Source organism: Carassius gibelio, chromosome B7 (assembly GCF_023724105.1).
Source record: "Carassius gibelio isolate Cgi1373 ecotype wild population from Czech Republic chromosome B7, carGib1.2-hapl.c, whole genome shotgun sequence".
Taxonomy (NCBI): Eukaryota; Metazoa; Chordata; class Actinopteri; order Cypriniformes; family Cyprinidae; genus Carassius; species Carassius gibelio.
The window spans coordinates 13,330,356-13,351,873 of record NC_068402.1 but is presented as its reverse complement, the minus strand read 5'-3'; the positions used below and the strand labels follow the sequence as shown (position 1 = coordinate 13,351,873).

General features: G+C 37.4%; 1 protein-coding gene across 2 annotated transcripts in view; it reads right to left on the bottom strand.

The window, feature by feature from the left end:
- Positions 1 to 3,378: 3,378 nt before the first annotated feature.
- LOC127961818 (coiled-coil domain-containing protein 102A) overlaps positions 3,379 to 21,518 on the bottom strand; it is an 85,458-nt gene continuing 67,318 nt past the window's right edge. For both annotated transcript variants that reach the window (XM_052561090.1, XM_052561091.1), the window contains 3 exons: positions 16,177 to 16,347; positions 14,890 to 14,993; positions 3,379 to 5,165 (listed from right to left, as the gene is read on the bottom strand). In XM_052561090.1, coding sequence (XP_052417050.1) covers positions 5,024 to 5,165; positions 14,890 to 14,993; positions 16,177 to 16,347 — 417 coding nt within the window. In that variant the 3' untranslated portion in view covers positions 3,379 to 5,023. The remainder of the gene's footprint in view (positions 5,166 to 14,889; positions 14,994 to 16,176; positions 16,348 to 21,518) is intronic.

Sequence of the window (21,518 nt, the reverse complement as noted above, 5' to 3'; positions counted from 1 at the left end):
TACAGTGAAATTTTTGTCATACTGTACTAGGGCTTGCATGGACTAGTCGAGCTCTGTCGGAAACAATCGACTACTCCAGCATGCATTAACCATAATGCATACAAAGTGTTTGCAAGAACGACGTGAATTTTAGAATTACAATATTGCGTGGAGCGGTTACTATAGGACCTTATCTATGTTGCATGTAAAAATAAAATATGTAATGTACTAATTAGGGTTGTGCCTGAAGCCGAATACCTTATTCGGAATGGCACGGATAATGTCTTAAAAAACAAATAACGCTCAAGGAATAATTCTGCCTGAATACTCGGCTAAAGCTGACAGAGTCTGGTGTTTGCTAGATAACAGGTGAGCCAGGGCATCAGCGCCAGAAGTGAATGAATGTAAACTTTATGAGTGAAAAGAGCGCAAATCAAACACCGCATTGTTGTCGCCTCTCTGTTTATCTCTCAGAAATCAGAGCGTTGCAAGAGTAATTTTACCTATAATAATACATCATAGCTACACGTTATATTATTTGTATATATTTAAAAGGCAAATATTGAAAGCTTAGGCTACCATGATACGAATGAATGGAATAAGCACAGCGCGCTCACCAATCAAACAGCCGCGCTGCGCGTCTCAGTCTCTCAAAAACCAAATCAGTTCTCTCTCAAGAGTAGGCTAATAATCAGCTTCGATACGGATACATTGTCTACATTGTACATACATTGTCGCTCAAAGTGTTCTGCGTAATGAGAATGTGTGCATTGAATGGATTCAGTCGTGTTCAAATGATCACTAAACGTTTGTCATGACATCTCTCTGCTTGCATGATAAATATTATTTTAGAAATTAATAATTATTTCAGTTTAACACGACATACTTGTTCAGTGATAACTACGAAAAAATATATAAAAAGTCATAACAGTCTTATCAAGTAACTGTACGATGTTGTATCCGAATGCAGATAGGAAAAAATTTTGTGATTTTTACAGATACAAATACTGGCTGTTACATGAAAATGTAAATATGTAATGTCATATATAAAGTTTTTAAAATTAACATATGTAATTGTTGCATAAGGCTATACATTAATACGCGTTTATTGATTAAAAAAAAGGCCATCTAGGTGTAGACGTAAATAAAACACAATCTAACAGGTAGAAAATTAAATTAGAAACATCTAAACTTTTCAGGTTGCAGTAAGTGCACCACTGGTCATGCATATCCTTTCCCGGAACAATACTGAAAGCTAAGGCAAGATGGAGAAACAGATGATCATAGTTGTACAAGGATAGCCATTTTTTAAATGAATCTATTAGCAGAGCTACTGCAAGTGATTTTAAGTGCTGGAATTCCATTTATTCTTTGCTGAAACTTCTGCGTCATCATGGAGAGCGGGTCATGGTTGCCCAGCAACAGCAGACGCCACTGGAGCGCGAGCGCAGGCTACAGAGTGCTTTGGAAATAAGGAGAGCGGCGCGCCTAGCGTTTTCCACACGTTTTCAGTCGCGACATCATGCAAATGTGGTTTGGTTTTTTAAGGAGAAATTTTTTATTTTATTTTTTTGCTGGACTCGGTCGAGACCAACTAGAAGACTTGGCGAGTCCAATGGCCAAGTCCGAGACAAGTCCGAGATCAAATTCAACGAGTCCGAGACAAGTCCGAGACGACAGAAAAATGTCTCGAGTCCGGACTCGAGTCCAAGACCGGACTCGAGTACTACAGCCCTAGTGAGTATCCCAAGCACCACTCACATTTTCTTCAGAAAAGATGCATTAAAATATACATTTAAAAAGATTGTCATTTTCTTAATTCTGGTAATTACATATAAGCAGTACGACCAAATATTACATGGAGGAGGGCAGAGCTAGACAAAGACAGCTTATGTACTACAAAGCTGTATTTCATGACATTCAGCACAGTTCCCTCCACAGCCTGCTGACAGTCTATACTAAGTGTCAATGTGGTAAAGCAGAACTATAAGTATGTTCTAAACTCTAGGTGGGGAAACCTTGTTCATCTCTATAGATATTACCATACCGTTCTCGTCGCATGCACACTTCTGAGCTGTCACACTCAAGGTCTCCAGATGTCAATATTGAAGTGTGCTTCCACAGAAGCGCTTATTCCTCGACAGGTTTGAGATGTGGATAATTGGAGGCCGTTAAAGGAGCCGGGAAGGAGTAAGGATGTTATTTTAGTCTATGCCTGCTTCAGATTATGACTTGCTACATTAACCATAAGTGCAGGTAGAACTGAGGACACACTACATTAGGTAGCAAAAAAGTTAACACCTCGTCTCTTCTCCTTCAGTGGCACGGAAAGACTCTGTCAGCATCCGTCATACATGGGTGGAGGAGACAGAGAGTTACTGGAAATGAGCTTAAGTGAAGATTTTAGAAGTTAAACAAGGTAAGAAAAGGGAAAATAGGGAATAAAATATATGAAGAGGTACATCATGTTGGCCATTGGATGCTAGAGTTGCTCGGTCTCTGCACTATCATCATTATAATGGCCCAGGAAGTTGCTCAAAGCCTCAGTAATAGCCAAAATATCCATTGAAGCAGAACAAAACCTGATGCAGTTTAAACATATATTTAAACACACAAAATAACAGGTCTCTAGGGACTTTGGTTTCTGGCACGTTATGCTTCGGTGCACTGGCGCATTGACCTTCTGACTGCATCTGCAAACAGCAGTGTGTAAATGTCTTCTGCAAAGTAAAAATAAATCTGTTTGGAGTCTGCTCAGCTATATAAATCATGTTCTCCTGAATAAACCACTTAAAAAGCTGACGAAACTGGCGTGAGGTTGGACTGAAGGATCTGAATCCTCTCAACAATAACCAGCTAAGCTAAGCTAAATCAACACATTACAAACCACGAAGAACACAGAGACATGTAAAGAAAGATAACTGTCCTGGGGTCATGTCTGAAAGAAGACCAATTCAAGCATAACACTGCCTGCATTGTAATTAATTATCATTTTGAACACGGCACACATTCTCGAAGTGTATGAGAATGCTTTTAAGAGATTGTTATTATGAAGATGTCACCAAGAGGCAAGCATCCCTAGAAAGGTGCAGTCAGCTGTGAGATTTTAGAAACAAAATCATGATTGTCTTTTCTTTAGTGTTATGAGGTGTCTTTTCAAACAAACAAACAAACAAATATAAATATATATATATATATATATAAAATAAAAAAATTGTAGGACCAGAGATGATTTCGTACATTTGGAGTTGGTTGGATTGATTGCCAATTTCTAATCTCATGTGAGGGTTTTTGATTAACGACAAGGACATATATATATATATTTTTTTTAATTGGGCATAGATGCATAATAAATTGCAATATTCCATAAAACATTTTTGAAAAAACAAAACACTGCAATATTGCATAAAAAGTAATAGTTTATTTTAATTTAATGGTGACTTTAAAGTAAAATGGAAAAATTGTCATTTATTCACTATGTTGTTCCAAACATGTATGCATTTGTGAAACACAAAATATATTTTAAAGAATATCTTGATGTTATGTCCATACATTGAAAGATGTTTTGAACACCACTGACTTAGATTATATGTACAAAACCTTTATTTGAAATATCTTCTGAGATTTGCAGAATGTTTTTTTTTTTTTTTTTTTGACAAACTTCCTTTATGTTCTGCTTTACACACAATCAAACTCAATGTTGATTAAATCACACACATTTGACACTAAATAACAGTCACACAGCCAATATTTACTGTATATACACTTAACATTTATAGAGGTAAAATACAAATACAAAAACTGTAATACAGGCCACTTAAGTAAAAACAAACAAACATCTGATAAATACTTTAATATGACCAGAACACATGTCCCAGTTGAAGAGGAGTCAATATTGGTCCCCATTGCAGATGTAGACAGTTCAATATTGCTTTAAAATCTGTTTAACAGAACATTTCTTAAATGCACTGGTCCCTTTCAACGGGTTGAAATGCAAAAAGGGAAAGTAATTATTCTTGTATATACTTAATAAGATACCAACCTGTTCGTTCACAAACTACCCATGAACCCCCCCCCCCCCCCACACACACACACACCCCACCCCACTACCTATATAAAACAAGACCTCCACTGCAAAGACAGAAACACATTTATGTGGTCACCAAGAAAAAACTTTGGGACAATTAAAACAGAACTACTGTCAAAAAACAAAGCAGTTGTCTGCCTCTTCATTAACAACCCAGCAGAAATGAAATGTTCCCCAGACACAGGAAACATAATCATCATGTTCTGAATGGGTTGTTTTGAATATTGATGGGAGTTGGCATTAAGGGATGGGGGTGTGTGGGAGGGTTGACAAAAGATTAAATAAGAAATCTAAATGAATGGGAAGAGCAAAAGGGAACAATTGAAATGAAAGGGTGACAAGAAAAAATTATAATGCAGGCAATTTAAAAAAAGAGGAGGCATGGAACACGCATGTAAACAGTACATGAAGCAGAAACACAAAGGTACTGTGTGGACGCATGGGTGCTTTTGCAGATCAGATAATGTGATGTGTCCAGACCTTGTTAATTTATTTCCAGGGTATATCATGGTTTAAAAACTTGAACAAGTTACAATTGGCTTTTTTCAGGCTTGAACTGTGTTCAAATGCATCTGTACACTTATCATAATACCATGTGCATTCTAGGAGCATCAAAGGGGCTTTTTAGTGCTCATATGACCCTCAAAGGTAATAGGTTTTCAATAACTTGGTCTAACAATGGTCTATGAACCATGTGTATCTTTATATTGATCATCTATGTGCCATCTTGGACTATAACCAGCAATAAAAGTGGTGGAGATACACGCAGATTTTAGTTTAAAGCACTGTATTGGCCCTTCAAACTACTGAAAAATCATTGTGTTTATCTGTCTGTCGAAGGTTGTGAAGTGTGAGTCCTCTTATGTATTCAGCTAATAGATGAAATGAAGGGGAAGGTGAAATGTTTGGGTGCGATCTTTGAGTCTTTCGTACATTCCCAGGTCTGAAGCGAACAGTTTAGGGGATCTGGAGCTGCAGTTCTTCTTCCTCATCTTCATCTGGGTCGCTAGGGGGGGCGTCTGCGTCCTCTGGCACAAAACGGGATGAAGCTGATGTCCTCATCTTGCCAAAGAGGCCCGGATTCTGCTGACGCCTTAGCCTTACCCCAAAAATAGACATAAATAAACATATAAATAATATGGAAATAAAGAAAAAAAGGGAAAAGGAAAGAGAGAAAGAATGAGAAACCATCAAAAAGTATATATGTGGATTGTGGACCTAAGCCACACTTAAATGTCAAGTCAATTTCACAAAAGTTACACACACAAAAAAAGAATGATAGCAGAGAGCAGAAAAAGTCTAGCATCATTTGTCACTGTTGATTTCATATTAGATTATTTCTCTTAATACAGTTCATACATTTTAAATGCAGCTTAAGCACTTAAAGTAATTCTAAACAATGAAAGATTTTGGCTGATTCTTGGTTACATCTATTAGAACAGGAACAAGAAATCAAAAACAGCTGGAGTTCTGGGAATCAAAGTAACTACATCCTCCATCACTGCTGGCATGACAACCACTGACAAACAATATTAATACATGCTAATAGATAAATACAATGCATCAGTTTAGCTTGCTTAAGTCAATGCTGCAAAAGAAAACAAACACTGGCAAAATCTTTATATGTAATGTTAAAACAGAGTTGCTCTCTTTATCTGTGCAAATGCTAAAGACCTAGGAATGAGTAACCAGTGGGAAATTGAATAGAATACATCTTTGTTTTCACAATGATTCACAAGATATCGGAATATTTGAGGGTATTAAAACGGTGAACACAAACAGCTGGTCATCGGTACACACCGTTCTTAATGACAACACCCTTTCCGTTCCTTCGATTTTTTTCATGCCCATCCTTTTTCTTTCAGTCTCTCTCATTCTGCTTTGTGTCTCTATTCTTTTGTGTCAGTAAAACATTTCCTGGCTATTGAAGTGCTGGCAGTGTAAATAGGAATGGTAAAACAATCACAACAACAAAAACTACAGAAAAAGCACAAGAGGTTGATGCTAGAAAAGAAGGGAGAGAAAAACCCCTCCTCTTGTCTTTGAACAGCCGATGACTCACTATATTATTAGCGTTTGCATAACTGAACAGATGAAAAGCTTCTTGTCTCTTAGGGGCAAATAAGTGCATATAAGGGCCCAGGATCCTCCACAGAAGAGGGACCTACTGCCAGGAAACACTAAACACTGCTAAATTACACATTGCACTGTTTTGACCACAGGGCCTCACTCACAGAGGCTAAAGCTTTTGAGTCCAAAGCTTAACAAGGCTGCAATTTACACTAGAGATCATAAATACAGACACACACACAAACAGCGAAACAAAAAAGATTTTTTGTTGAGCCCACACACTGACTCATGTCTTCAGGCTTCATCTGACAGTGAATATTTTAGCATTTGGCTGAGGGACAAACAACATGGAGATAATTATTTAAAATTTAGAAATGAAATATACATATTCTTCTCTCATTTTTTTATTATTGTGTTTTTTCAAAGCTCATTGCCAGAGATGGAAATGCCATGTGACTAATATATATATATATATATATATATATATATATATATATATATATATATATATATATATATATATATATATATATATATATATATATATATATATATATATATATATATATACATACATACTGTCACTGTTTAACTATTCATGTCAATTAACCATTTGCAATTCCTGAGCTGTGAATTATTTTTCAATTTTATCATGGACCAAAGAATAAATTTAGACCCTCTGGCATGATATTATCTATCCTGTAAAATGCTACACCATGATTAGGGGATAAATCGTGATTGGGGAAGCCGTGGCCTAATGGTTAGAGAGTCGGACTCCCAATCGAAGGGTTGTGAGTTCGAGTCTCGTGCCGGACGGAATTGTGGGTGGGGGGAGTGCATGAACAGCTCTCTCTCCACCTTCAATACCACGACTTAGGTGCCCTTGAGCAAGGCATCGAACCCCCAACTGCTCCCCGGGCGCCGCAGCATAAATGGCTGCCCACTGCTCCGGTTGTGTGCTCACAGTGTGTGTGTGTGTGTGTGTTCACTGCTCTGTGTGTGTGCATTTCGGATGGGTTAAATGCAGAGCATAAATTCTGAGTATGGGTCACCATACTTGGCTGAATGTCACTTTCAATTTCAATAAGATTAAAGTATGGAGTTGACTTCTGCACTTAATAACCAAAGGAAACCCAAAGTGACCAATGGTTAAGCGGCTATGTACTTGTTCTACCCCGACGTTACTGGCACTGAGACATGTCCAATAAAGAACATGTCAATCAGACACAGCAACCGTGAAATCACAACACCAATGTCACATGCATGATAATCCCCTTCTACACCAAAGACATTTTCATTATCCTTTGTTTGATATATTTATTAATATATCTCCCTCTTCTCCTCCCCCACATGCTAGTACATAATAATGCAGAAATACATTCCCTCACAGAGCTGATGAGTTGCCTGTCAGTCAGTGGAGGTGTGCTTTAAGAGCTTGTCTTTTAATGTCTGGAAACTCCGATAAGAACACAACTGGTGAGCTACATTAAAGCCGCACAGAAGCATACCATCAGGTCTCTAGATCAGATCGCTCTCACGCAAAGCCCCATCACCATGCCTCCGTCTAGCTCATTCCTCCACAGAGAACCATATCTGGCACATTCCTCAGAGCTTTCAAGCTATCAGGTCTACAAAGTGCTTTACAGAGAATTAACACTATCACACACACACGCTTTCATCTGTATCCCACCCCTGACCTCTGTGATGTTAACAAACCCTGCTTAACTCTCACATGCTGCTACATGTACACACTGTACATGTCAAAAATATTAATTGTACTTTAGAAAAACATTATTTTACACAAAATTAAATTTGACCCCATTTCTTTTCTTTAAATACTTCCTTGTTACCACTGTAAATTGCAACTAACTTTATCAAACCAATTTGTCTTTCAAAAGTTTCCATCTTAATACCTAATATATACCACTTTATTGCAGTTAAGCGGCACCTTTTTTTTTTTTTTTTTCACGTCCCATTTCACCAGAAAATACTTCACATTATTGATGTAAAATGGTTCATAAAGGCCATTTCATGTTGAATTTAATGACCTAATTAAAACCGAATGGGCATATATTATTGTACCTTTTTATTGTATCAAAGTGGACATGCACATTTCAGAAAGTTGACTTATTCTGAGAAGTGACACTCTCTCTTTTAGTCAGTTTTACATCACCAAAACAATAGAAAAATGCATTAAAAGAAATCCACAGACTAATGGCAGGAGGGTATTGTAACTATATAAATCTAAGTATATTAATTTTTTTCTTAATATACATAACAAATTTTATGTAAAAAAAAAAAATTCATGGGGAATGCTTTATTTCACATTATCCCCTGGTTTCACAGACAAACACTTCATTTATAGCGATATCATTGACTTGATTGCAAACAATTTCACAGATACTATTTAAACTGAACTGAGATGATTACATCGCTGAATTCAATGATGAACTGCCTTTAACTGTCATTTTGCTTTAAAGACAAAATATTTTCCTAATTAATGTTGTTCAGTTGCTTTCACGCAATCTTTTTTGTTTAAAGCGCTATATAAATAAAGGTGATTTGACTTGACTTGACAAGACATAAACCTAGTCCCAGATTAAATGTAAATCCGAGCTGTTTCAACTGAAAATATGCCTTTGTTTTGTCTCAAGATGCACACCAGTAATGGTTTTTCCTAAAGCATGTTAATTAAAATTACTTAAATGTCTTAATTGAACTATGGCCTAATCCTGTTTTAGTCTAAGCCCTGTCTATGAAACCGGGCCTACAGTAAAGTTTAAATTTACTACCAGCCATAAGAAAAGCCATAAGAGATCAACCTCATACTGCAATGTTAAAGCGACAGGTCACCCAAAACTGCAAATTCTGTCATCATTTTGCTTACCCTCATGTCATTACAAACCTGTACGACTTCTGTGGAACATAAAATAAGATATTCTAAGAAATTTCTCACTGTTTTTGTTTTTTCTTATACAAATGGTCAAATCAGTGATCACTGAATCCGTTTGGCTAATAACATATCTTTTGTGTTCCACAGAAAAAAGGATTTTTTAATTAGAATGACATTAGGGTTAGTAAATGATAACAGAATTAGCATTTACAAATGAACTCTCACTAAGTAATGAACATTGTTTAAGCTACTTGAAGAGACCTGTGGTATTTCAAACTCCAAACGGACCACAAGGGTTACAAACAACATACACAGGCAACAAAAAGTTTAACACATATGGCATAAGTGACACGACTGGGTGTGCATGCAGACCTGGCAGGCTACTCCACTTTCTGTAGTGCTTCGGAGCATTGTCTGCTATCATCGATTTACGCACCACGTTTATGATTATAGACTGAAGGACATACAGTCAATTACTATCTAGAGAGAGTGAGAGAGAAAGATCCATGAATAAAAAGAGAGAATTAGAACAAGGGCGACAACAACAACGAGTTGAGAGAACAACAACGAGTGAACCAGATCAGAGACTGTGAGTTCACAGTTTTCCAATGAAGAAAGAAGCAAATAGGCACAGTGGGGGTGCCAAATGATGCTGCCGGTGGGCTGAGCAGAGCTGCCATCTCATGCTGCGAGACTAACAGACAGACAGAGCTGCTGCGAGCAGGACGCCGGGTGAGTTCACCCTGTTAGAGGAGCCAACCTCAATCATGAGATCTGATCCTCTTCTGCGTGTCCACTATGTCCACGGCAGATATTGTTCTTCATGGTATTCTGGCTCCAGGGCATAAACTGGGCAGAGTCAGAGCCAGCTGGGAAAAGATGCGACTCAGAACTTCCTGTGGCATCAGATACGGCGGGTATGAACTCCAAGTCAACTCAGCGACTGAAGCGCTATCAGTTCCTTAATACTGTCATTTCCAGCCTTCTCCTGTCACCTTGACAAACCCTTACTCCAAATCAGCCTCTAGACCATCCTCTGTCTCCATGACAACTTGGACAAGCGCTCAGCTCCATCTGTCGCCCTCTCCACCCATGGCCTGTTCCGATAGTGCTGAACCCTGGCCCAACTCTCAGAGGGGCGGTCTGATTGTTCTTACAGCCTTTCTTCAACTCCTTCACTTTCACTGTGATGTATGGGACTTGCTGACAGCATAGTGAGCAACCTTTATTCCCAGCAGAGTGCTACAAGTTTTTGAGCAAACAGAATATGAATAGAATTGTTATTGCTCAAACTTGGGGTTACCGTATTTTTCGGACTATAAGTCGCACCTGACTATAAATTAATTTTGATAAATAAGTCGCACCTGACTATAAGTCACAGGACCAGCCAAACTATGAAAAAAAGTGTGACTTATAGTCCGGAAAATACGGTAGTTTTTTTTTTTTTTTTCAAATCCCTAAGCTTAAGTACATCTAAAAAGTAAAAAGACTATGTAAACATCAAATAAGAATTTAAAAAGACGACTTAAGTATTTTCTAAACTTAGGCTATAAACGAACTAGAGCACTACAGTCGCTCGCCTTCAACCAGTCTATCGCTGAATTTATCGCAAACTCCTCAATTTTCGCAAAAGATTGCACATGTTCGTAATTGTCACAAAATTTCTGCATAATTTGGGCTTAGAAGCGCCCCGTGACGTCATCGCAATGCGCATGCAATCAAAAAAGGCCTTGCGTTCTCATCAGGACCGATTTACAAGATCTACATTGGATAAACAAACTGAAAGCTGAATGAATCTGCGTTACTAGTTTGGGTATATTTTCACTGCAAAACAATAAGAACTACTGCAAATTTTGAGAAAACCCGCAACAAATTTTTTTCATTTTAGTAATTTTGATCGGAGAAAAAAAACAAAAAATACCAAAATAATCGTGAAATCCTGGAGGGACTGTTCAACGTTACCACTACTGTGGTACTTCCGTACCATTACAGATTGAAAGAAAGGAATAAAATGTACTGTAATAATTGTAGAATTGATCATATGCACGATTACTTCCTGGTTTGATATAAGCTAGCTCAGTCCTTTCCTGTCAACTGTACTCTCCTTAAGGGTAGCGCCCTGTAAGGGAAACAGGTCAATTTAGCTCAAAGGGAATCATTTAAGATTTTAAAGGGAATTTGAACAGAATCACTTTCACGGCTGGTCACTTAGACGCCCTGCGATTCAGTGAACGAACCGTTTAACATATAATCTGCGCTGGATACTAATATCCAAACTATAGTGAAACACTATCAATTAGCACAGTAACAAGATCTGCAGTTTAAGACATTAACTTGTAAGCACAAAACACAAGATACTTCTCTTTTCAATATGAATAAGGCTTTATTAGATAAATCTAAGACATATAAACTAATCTAACACAAACGCATACACTCACACATTCATACAAGTTGCAGGAAGATCGAAAGTTAGGGAAAGATGAGTTTCTCAAACGGAAAAGAAAAGAAATAAAGTTTGAAGAGACTAGGTTGTGTTCCTTCTCATCGTGGCTAAGTAGCAGCAGGCGTGCAGGCTGAAGCACGCAGAACCGCGCTCAAAGAACAATGACGACTACACAGCATGGCTAGAAGCTAAAAGCTAAAGCTAGGTAGCAAAGCTACAAGCTAAAAGCTAAGAGCAGGCATGACTAATAGCAGAGACTAAAAAGCAGACTAAAAGCCGACTAAAACCAAGATTTCATGGTGTCCAAAGTATTTAAAGTGGCCTGTTGGCCACACCTCAAATGTTGTCTTGACCAATCAGATATTGTCTTGGCTCGGGGGTATCATAAATCATTTGTTTATCTTACCAAGCATGTGGTCCAAATTTTCTTGCTCTGGCAGGGTCTAATTTTGGACATGATTCCTATAACACGAATACGATACATGGGACAAATAAATTATTGTCTGAACTAATTCAAGCAAGCAGATTGGATCACAGACATACCAAACACAATTACAAATCGTTAAGCTATGCCATAGTTATAAAAAAAAACATACACAATAAGTGATTATAACATGATAGTCAAATGTGTGGGTTACACATAAACGAATATGGAGTGAAGCGATGGACTGATTCATTTTTAAGTGTTTTTGAGTTCATTCTGGTCCATATATCTGTACAAAAGAAGTTTCTTTGCCATTCTCCGACAAAGGAATGTTCTGTGAAGACAGAGGTTTAAAGCCCTTCCCCCCCTTAGGGGGGAAACATGGGTTTACATGTGATGTCCAGCGTTGCATTTCCATTACGAACAACACATTTGGCACCAAATTTCTCTTCTTTGAATTGAAATTGTAAATAATTGTTCCAGTGGTGTTAATGTTGAAAGCTGTTGTGTGAACAAGTTGGTTGGTCATCTTGCTTGGTTCTTGTGGCACTAGAACTGATTTATGACTTCTTGAAGAATTCGGCTCTCGTGTTTCAAACATCGCTTTGATAGACTCTTTAATTTGTCTGGTTCGACTCATTTCTGTTACAGCCCTTTGTTCGGTTTTTCTACATAATCCAATCATAATTTGGAGAAAAGTTTTCTCTAAGAGGACCAAACGTCCACGTATACAATTTCAGGAATGACAAATGCGAAATATTAAAATGAAAATGAAATCTGAACATTTCAAAAAATTGAGTGCATTATTTAATTGTTACACCAGCTTATTTATTTAAGGTATTTAAATAATTCAGCATTATAAGCTGCTGTCTGGCTTTATTCATTTATTTTTTATAAATGACAAGTGACTTTGTGACTTCCTGCACTTGCTATACTTTATAATTCAGTCCGAAAAAGTACCATTTTTTTTAAATAATATTTATTTTATAATAAATCAAAAAAGCAAGACATGAAAAATCCTAGGCCTGAAAATCCTGAAAGTAAGATATTTATTATCGAGAATACCATTAAGATTTTGTTTAAGAGATTCCCCTAACTGCCTTAACAGTTACGATAGTGTTTATTTGTCAGCATTTAAATGTACATTTACGTGTCTGGGTACTTTCCTGGGATTACCAGACACTGCATATAAAATTATACGTTGTTTAATGACATGAAACTGTACATTTATTGTGCTATCATTATTTACAGGGTTGCAATTATTTGGTTTCTGAGCTTCTGATAAGAATGAGGCAGGAGAGGAGAGTCTCTACCTATATATAGCACATATAAAATGAGCTTCACCAGAAGATTACTAGCTGGTTTATCTTTATCCGGAAGTTGTAAATAGATCTCTGTGCATATGGTCAATCGCATGGTCTGTTTACTCACTTGCATCAAACAGTGAGAGATGTTGAGACAGGTGAAAAGTGTTTGAGTAATACTGAACTATTGTTGCTCCCACTGTTAGCAGGGGATAATCACTGCATTTGGGGTAAAAAAGACAAAATTGTGTATTGTGCCAAGAAGGTTGTCTGTTTGTTGACAGGCATGAACTGATTAGCAGCTACCTTTAGTGGAGACTTTAACGATTACCGCCAATAACCAAACCATTCAGCATGGTCGTTCTTTGAGTGACGTCACATCCTAATTCAAACACACCAATAGTACAGTCCCTCCCCTCACACTGATTGACAGCTTTCAGTGTAGAAATGCAAATGCAAAAGGAATTGCGATTCCATTTGAGTTTTGGCAGGTTACATGCATGGCGCAGAGAGATTGAAAAATCTAATGTGGTAATTAATATTGCTAATAATATGGCAGGCTCATAACTCGTAAGATATGGGAAATACAGTTGCAAATGGACTTTGCTTTTTCATTTGAAATGTGCCAGTTATTGTGCGTACAAGAAAGAGAAAAATTCAAACGGTAATGTGAGATTTGCAACTGCAATTAGATTGCAATTTACACATCAACACACAGAAACGCAACTGAAAAATACTATTTGCAGTTCCTTTTGAAAATTGCAGTGAATATTCCTCCATACTTAAAAGTACAAGTACATTTATAATTTAACTGTTTAGAAAAAAATCCCAATTCAGGATTAGCATTTCATCTGGCAGACAATAAAATCAATGGTACATTTCTTTTACTGACAAAAGGACATATTCATATACAAAGACAAGAACATCACAGAGACATGGGGGTAAGCTCTTTTAAGACGTACCAGTAAGTGACCACACAGAATGCCCTAGTAAACCAGATAGCAATGCTCTAAAGGCCACCCAAACACCTTAATATCATGCACAGGCAAGCACCTCTACATTACAATTACATTGTATCTCACAAAGTCAGTTATTTTCTACTCAACAGTCTGGACAGAATCCAACTGACATCTCTTCCAACACCCATAAAGAAAAGATAACTTTGCACAAATCCAATGTGAAGAACAAAAAATCTGCAAGGCTGCATATTTCAGATAAATGACTTGTGTCTTCACGACAATCTCATAATTTAATCATATGTATCCTCAAATGTGTGAACTGGAGGAATTATGCCGTGTGAATGTCTTCATCATTAGAAGCTTTCCATCAAAGTCCCTGTAAACACCTCCATGCCTGTCACTGTGGGGGGAGCTGAGCCCACAACACTGCTTCAAGTCTCCCTGTTACTACGGTAACCCACAGCCAGGCAGTCTGGGATTGGCTGTGGGTAGGTACAAGCCTGAATGCAGGCAGAATAATGAGAGAGCGAGACTGAAAGAGAAAAAAGGCTGAGAGAATCGTTGACAGTTTACACTATAAACCTGCCATCTTATTCATGATAACAGAAAAGCTTATCCTGTATTCATTACTGATCAAAAGAGATCTGAACTGAACACTATTCTCAAACATATCGCACCGTTTAAAGAGAGACTGCCGAGTCCTTGGGTGCGCATGTATTTATCTGGTTACCTGGATTGTAGATGCTCTAGCTGAACTTGTAGGTTCTCTGTCTGCTCCACCTGCTCATCCAAGGACCTCTGTAGCTTTCTGGTCTGATTATGAGCCTCATCCAACTGAAACAAACACATATTTTGGGGATCAAAATTAAGGATGATAAGCAGACCTTGTCTAGTGTGAAAGAGCCATTTGACGCTGCTGTGTCTTCACTATAGCTTACACTCATTGATCATAGAGCTGGGAGGTTTGACCAAAAATCTATATCATGGTTTCTTTAGGATTCTGGTAGTTTCATAGTTTGTCACTTACTGTGCCTTTATATGAATCAGATTACATGAAACTGTAAGCAGATCACAAAAAAAAACAAAAAAAACATGCAACATTATAATATGAGCAGTTTTTTATGTAAATTAGATTGTATAATCTCAAAACTTAAAAGAAAAAACAATGGTCTGACCATCACTTTGTGAATATATGCTTATTAAAACGTATCTGCACGAAACAGAAACAGCAGATGGGCATTATATGGAGGTAAGATGAAAAGGAAAAAACATCTTAACTTTTCTGAAGAAAATCAGTTTCCCTCAGATATAAATTAATATAAAACCCCCACCCCAATTCAGCATTTAGGACCTTCTTCTAATATTTTGCACGCGGTGAACAGTAATCTTGCTCTGACTTTCACACTATCTTCTTCTCTTTGCGTTCCTCGTTAGCGTTGGTTTATTAGCCTAGTTATTAATAGTTCTCTAACCACTAGTCAAATTCATACCGTGTGCATAACTTAAACCGGTTTCCCTTGTGAACCGTTATATCACCCAGCACTAACTGATTCTATGTCACTAATCCAAATCTTATCTAGCTGATGATCACAATTGTGAATTGTGAACCTCTGACAGTCCAGAGACAGGAAGAATCGGCTGAAAATTATGAAATCAAATAACTGTGTGCTATCATTTGCAAAGCTTATTTTATATCTATATCTATATAATTTTAAATTTTTTAAAAATGAATCACTTTAAATATCAAATATTAAAATAAACTATATAATATAATATAATATAATATAATATAATATAATATAATATAATATAATATAATATAATATAATATAATATAATATAATATAATATAATATAAAATGATAAACTATGGTTAAAAAAATACTGAGCCCTGTATTAGATTGAAAAACTTTAGTTTTGGAGGCCTGTAGTAGATTTGAATAAAAGTACAACAACAAACCACAGAACACACTCAAAGCATTGATGAACATAATTTTGAGTGAATGCCTCGGTTCACCTCATCTTCAGCCTGGCCCAGCTCTTTCTTTAGTTCCTCCACCCTCAGTCGGAGCTTCTTCACTTCCGTCTCGTGCTGCTCCACACGCCGGTTGGCATGTGCTAGCTCGGCCATCTTCTCCTGGTACTGTTTTTTAACCTTGGAGTGGACGTGCCGCAAATCTGCCAGCTCCTGGAAGAGAACAGATGTATTGACACCAAGCTCCAGATAACAAAACCAAATCATCATTACCATTTTTTGTTATGTACACTTTGACACAGAATCAATATAAAAAAGTGTGTTTGTGTGTGCTTTGGAAGTGTATCATACACCTTATTGGCCTCATGAATATTAATTAGGGCTATAGCTATATAGAGATAATGGTCTTTTGATTGTACTCTACATTCACTGATACGCAGAAACTTCTGTCCTGTATTTTTTTCTTTGCACTGCAGTCAAGCAAAACAAAGCTCTCGGAAATAACGATTGTTGCCCAAAAAGGCAATTTGTGAAAGTCCTATAATTTCTACTATACTTCTGCTTAAGACAAAAGGTGCTGTTAGCATTATGAAGGGCTACAAAGAAAACAGATTCTGAGCTATCTTCAATACGCCTGGATCAAAGTAAAGATTTCCACTTTTTAGAGAGAGAACTCAGGTCACATAGAGCTGGTAACTTATCAAGTTATGAAAATACAGCAGTGTACCTTCCTAGACAATAATACAATGGGACACAGTGCTTCAGTTCTCGTCAAAACACAAGGGACTGTGATGGGGAGCCCAAGTCATATCTACTCACCAAATAAAACACCCCATGACCAACAAAGAACATTTTGTTGCTAACAGAAGGTGAATTGCCCACATATAGTGTTTGTTTTCTCCTAGTATTATTATTTTACTGCCATGGGAGTCTATTGTAGCTCATAGAGTTTGCATAGTACTACAAAGTTGTAAAAAGTGCCCCACTATGACTCAAGAGAACAGTGTTTGATCCATTTTATATCACAACTATATTACTATTGGCTCTGCCTCACATATATATACACATTAGCACAAACATTAAAGCATAATTTTTTATAGCCTACTATGAAAGCCATGGAAATATCTCTTTACATCTACCATCATGAAAAAAAAAAAACGCCACTAGGAGCTGTGCCCCGATTAGGATCCGGAAACCACAGCCTCAAGTATTTAAATCAGATAAGACAAACTAACACTGACAATGTCTGCTGTATCCAGGTATTTGTCTAAGTTGATCTTGTGGTCAGACAAGGTATGATGAGGAATCCAAACAGAGGCAGTTCCTGGTATGTGCTGTTCCAAAACCCATATACTGTACCAGTCAACGAAGGAAAACAAAGACAAAACAAACTCAAATCAAATTAATAAGGGTGCCTATGGATCACACTTGGGAATTGTTTTTTGTAAAATGCAAGAGTTTGTGCTTAACATTGGCAACATATAGTAGTATGGTGTGACACAACCACTTCAACAGTAAAGTCAAGTACTTGCGCATATCTCTAGGTGATAACTAACCCAGTATGATCTACTTAGTGTTCGGACCTTCTCCCATTTCTCTACACACACACAGAGAGCTCATATAAACCTCTCTATGGCCATAACAGTGAGGAACAAAGAGAGAGAGAGTCTAGGGAGATCGAGGGGGGTGGAAGCCAAAGGGAAGCAGCAGAATCCATTAATAATTTAAGAGGATAATCAAGTAGCTAGATAAATCTCATTCATAATGTACCTCCCCCATCCCATGAGCAGCCAAACAGTATATTTGTTTTAGAGTGGAAGCACGTATGCTCACATACATGGAGATTCATACTTTTTTTAGTGTCAATGGTTCAGCCATAATGATACGAAAGATAAGACCTTAAAAGATAGTAACAGCATAAGAGGACTCAGAAGAATGAAAAGCACACACACGCACTTTCTAAGCCACCTGGCAGAATGAGAATCCCATGCTGCTGTATTCTATTGATTTCTGGGTCACTGGAAAGGAGGACAAGATCTACTTGTGTTTTTACTGAGAGAGCCACAGCATAGTTAACCCCAGAGCAAATCACAGTGCTCTGTATGTGGAGCGCATCGCTCAATATGGCCTGCTGAGGTGCTGTACGTGCAGGCAGGTGTGTGTGGGGCGAACAAAGACTTTACAAGTGGTTTTACCAAATCAAAATATCTTTAAAAACAGTCAGTGGGATAATGCTATGTGAGTTTTTCCTTCATATTTTGGTACAATAGTTTATTGAACCATGTTAACACACCCCTTTTTTCTCCATTCCATCTATATATACAAATTTAGATTATTTTATATTCATTATTAGGGCTCAAGCCCGAAGGGGCGAAGAGCCCTATTGTTCTTCTAAGGATTATTCTTGTTATTAGGGCTCAAGCCCGAAGGGGCGAAGAGCCCTATTGTTCTTCTAAGGATTATTCTTGTTATTATTATTAGGGCTCAAGCCCAAAGGGCGAGAGGCCTATTGTTTTCCTTAGGATTATTTTTTATTATTATTATTATTATTATTATTTTTTTCCAACGTCTCGGGGGCTTTTGGGGCCCTTAACGTGCTTAAAAAGTCTTGAAAATTGGCACACAGATTGGAACCTGCGGCCATTAGGGCCGGGCAGAGACTGATACACGGGCGTGGCACAGGGGCTCTACAGCGCCCCCTGGAATATGGAGGGCCATATATCATACATTCTTGCTCGTAGACGTATGAAACTCGGTACACATATAAATCTCATCAATCCAAACAACTTTTGTATTGCATATCATAGGCTCCGCCCAACAGGAAGTTGGCTATTTAGGGTTTAGTATTCAAATTTTTCGTCAAAGTTGTGGGGGCTTTGGGGGTCCTTAACATACTCAAAAACTCTTGAAAATTTGCGCACACTTTGGAATCTGTGGCCTTTAGGAGCCTGCAGAGGCTGGGACCCGGGCGTGGCACAGGGGCTCTACGGCGCCCCCTGGAACACAGTCAGAAATGTTGATGTATAGCTCACACATACTTGCACATATTCATATGAAACTCAGTACACATATAGATCTCATCGTGCCGAACAACTTTCGTATTGCATGTCATAGGCTCCACCCAACAGGAAGTCAGCTATTTAGAGTTATGTAAAAAGCGCATGCTCTGGAATTTGAAATACTTGTCATAGGTTTTTTTCTCGATTGCCGCCAAACTCGGTCAACATGATCTCAAGACACTGGGGATGAAAAATTGCCAGGGGATTTTTGATATCTCGAACGGTTTGCTCGTGGCGAGGCGTTGAAATTATGGCGAGAAATTAGAAACAGGAAGTGTCTAATACCATCCACATACATTTCCTGATTTTAATCAAACTTCATCAGATTATTCGTTGTATGATGTCGATCGCATATATGTGACTATTAGGAGTCAAAGTTATAGCGCCACCAACTGGCAGAAGGAAGTGTGTCATTTTCAAAATGATTTGAATTCAGCATCTTATTATTACTCGATTTGCTTCAAACTTCATCAGAATAATGTTAAAACACAGCTGATATAAATCTGCAAGGGGGATATTGATATCTAAAAAATTGTTGCCGTGGTAACATGTCAAACTGGAATACTTCTCAGGTGATTTTGAGGCATATAACATGCTTAGAATTTCATCAAACTCAGAACACATATCAGTATTAGTGACAGCTAGACACTGGCAAAAGTTCATAAGAGGGCGTGGAATAGGCACTCTATAGCGCCACCTTTTGTCAAAAGTGGGGGGGTTAGTTTTAGCTACAGACACCAAACTCAGTACAAAAATTGTTCTTATCAAGACGGACAACTTTCTAATTCACAGTCATCAGCTACGACCAACAGGAAGTCGGCTATTTTGATTTGAATGTGGATTATTTTTTACATTTAGCCGTGAATTAATGCATACTGCTCAGAGGAGAGTAACACTATACACACCAAACTTGGTCTACATGTTGAAAAAACATTGAGGAACTTAAATTGTGAATGGGTTTTGGATAGCTTGGATGGTTTTGTCATGGTGATTTTTTTAAATGACAATAAAGATGGAATTATTAATTTTCCTGCATTTTTAAATTCCAAACACTTCAAAACCTTTTTTCATACAGAAAAAAAAGTTATTCTGAGTAAATATGCATAGTTTCATGACTTTACAACACTGTATGGATAACAGAAAATTAAAAAACTGTCAGACATCTCATCTCACTCTGTCCATCTGTTTGAGTGTGTGTGCTTAGACTTCCATTGTCTGAGAGAAATAGCGCCCCTACAGGTTCAGTTACCGGACTAAAAAAGGGAGGAGACTGTCTTTTGGTTTCGATTTTAAATCGGTTAAAATACAAATAAATACTTGGATTTAATTCACAGTGACAAGCTAAACCAACATATATGATTATTATCAGGTCAGGGCTCATTAATAATTGATGTGTGGTCAGTGATACGTGAGAAACACGAGAGATGAATCACCGCTCTGAGCAGGAGCGTGTGGAATGATGAGCTCAGAAAAAACGAGTTTATTCTTGTTTTATAGCTATTAAAAATAAAGTATTGCAGCGATATCACACAATTCACCAATTAGAGCACACCAAGAGCTAAATTAAGATGTTTTTGAACTGTTTGTGTGAAAATGAAATATTTGCGGCTGCCTATCTGAAATCACTGCCTCCGATCAGCGCGCACAGTGTCTCAGAGCTCAAAACAAACGAATTTATTCTTGTTTAAGAGCTTTTTAAAATAAATTATTGCCATAAATGCACACAATACATCCATTATAACACAACACGAGCTAAATGCAGGTGTTTGTGACCCGTTTAAGTGTGCAAGACTATTTGAAAGCGCGACTGGCAGAATAACATATATCTCTCGAGCTGCAGGATTCTGCCTTTCGTCGTAAGAACGAACACATCACGGACAAGATTATTTCAAAATACATAATAGCTTGGCTAATATAAACGAAAACAGCCACGTGAACATAAACTGTTGAGAATTAAATCTGAAGTGGATCTACTGGATTTTAATATTAAGTGACCGCATATACCAGCTGCTTCTGTCTTCAATTTTAATCTATATAAAAAAATTAAACTCATTCATCTTGGCTGCTTTTTTAATGTGTGTACGTATTTATTTATTATTTTGCTCTAACAAGACTTAATCTATATTTAATTAAATCAATTACATTTTATTTTACATTTGATTTGTCCATTTCTGCATCTAAACGCCTAAAAACCTAAAACATGCTCTATTATAGCCTACTATTGTTAGCAATTTCTTTATCGTCCAATTTATCTGGTGTACACTTTTATTTTCATAATAAACTTGTTTGTTAGATTATACACAGTTACAGTGGTCTATAATAAAT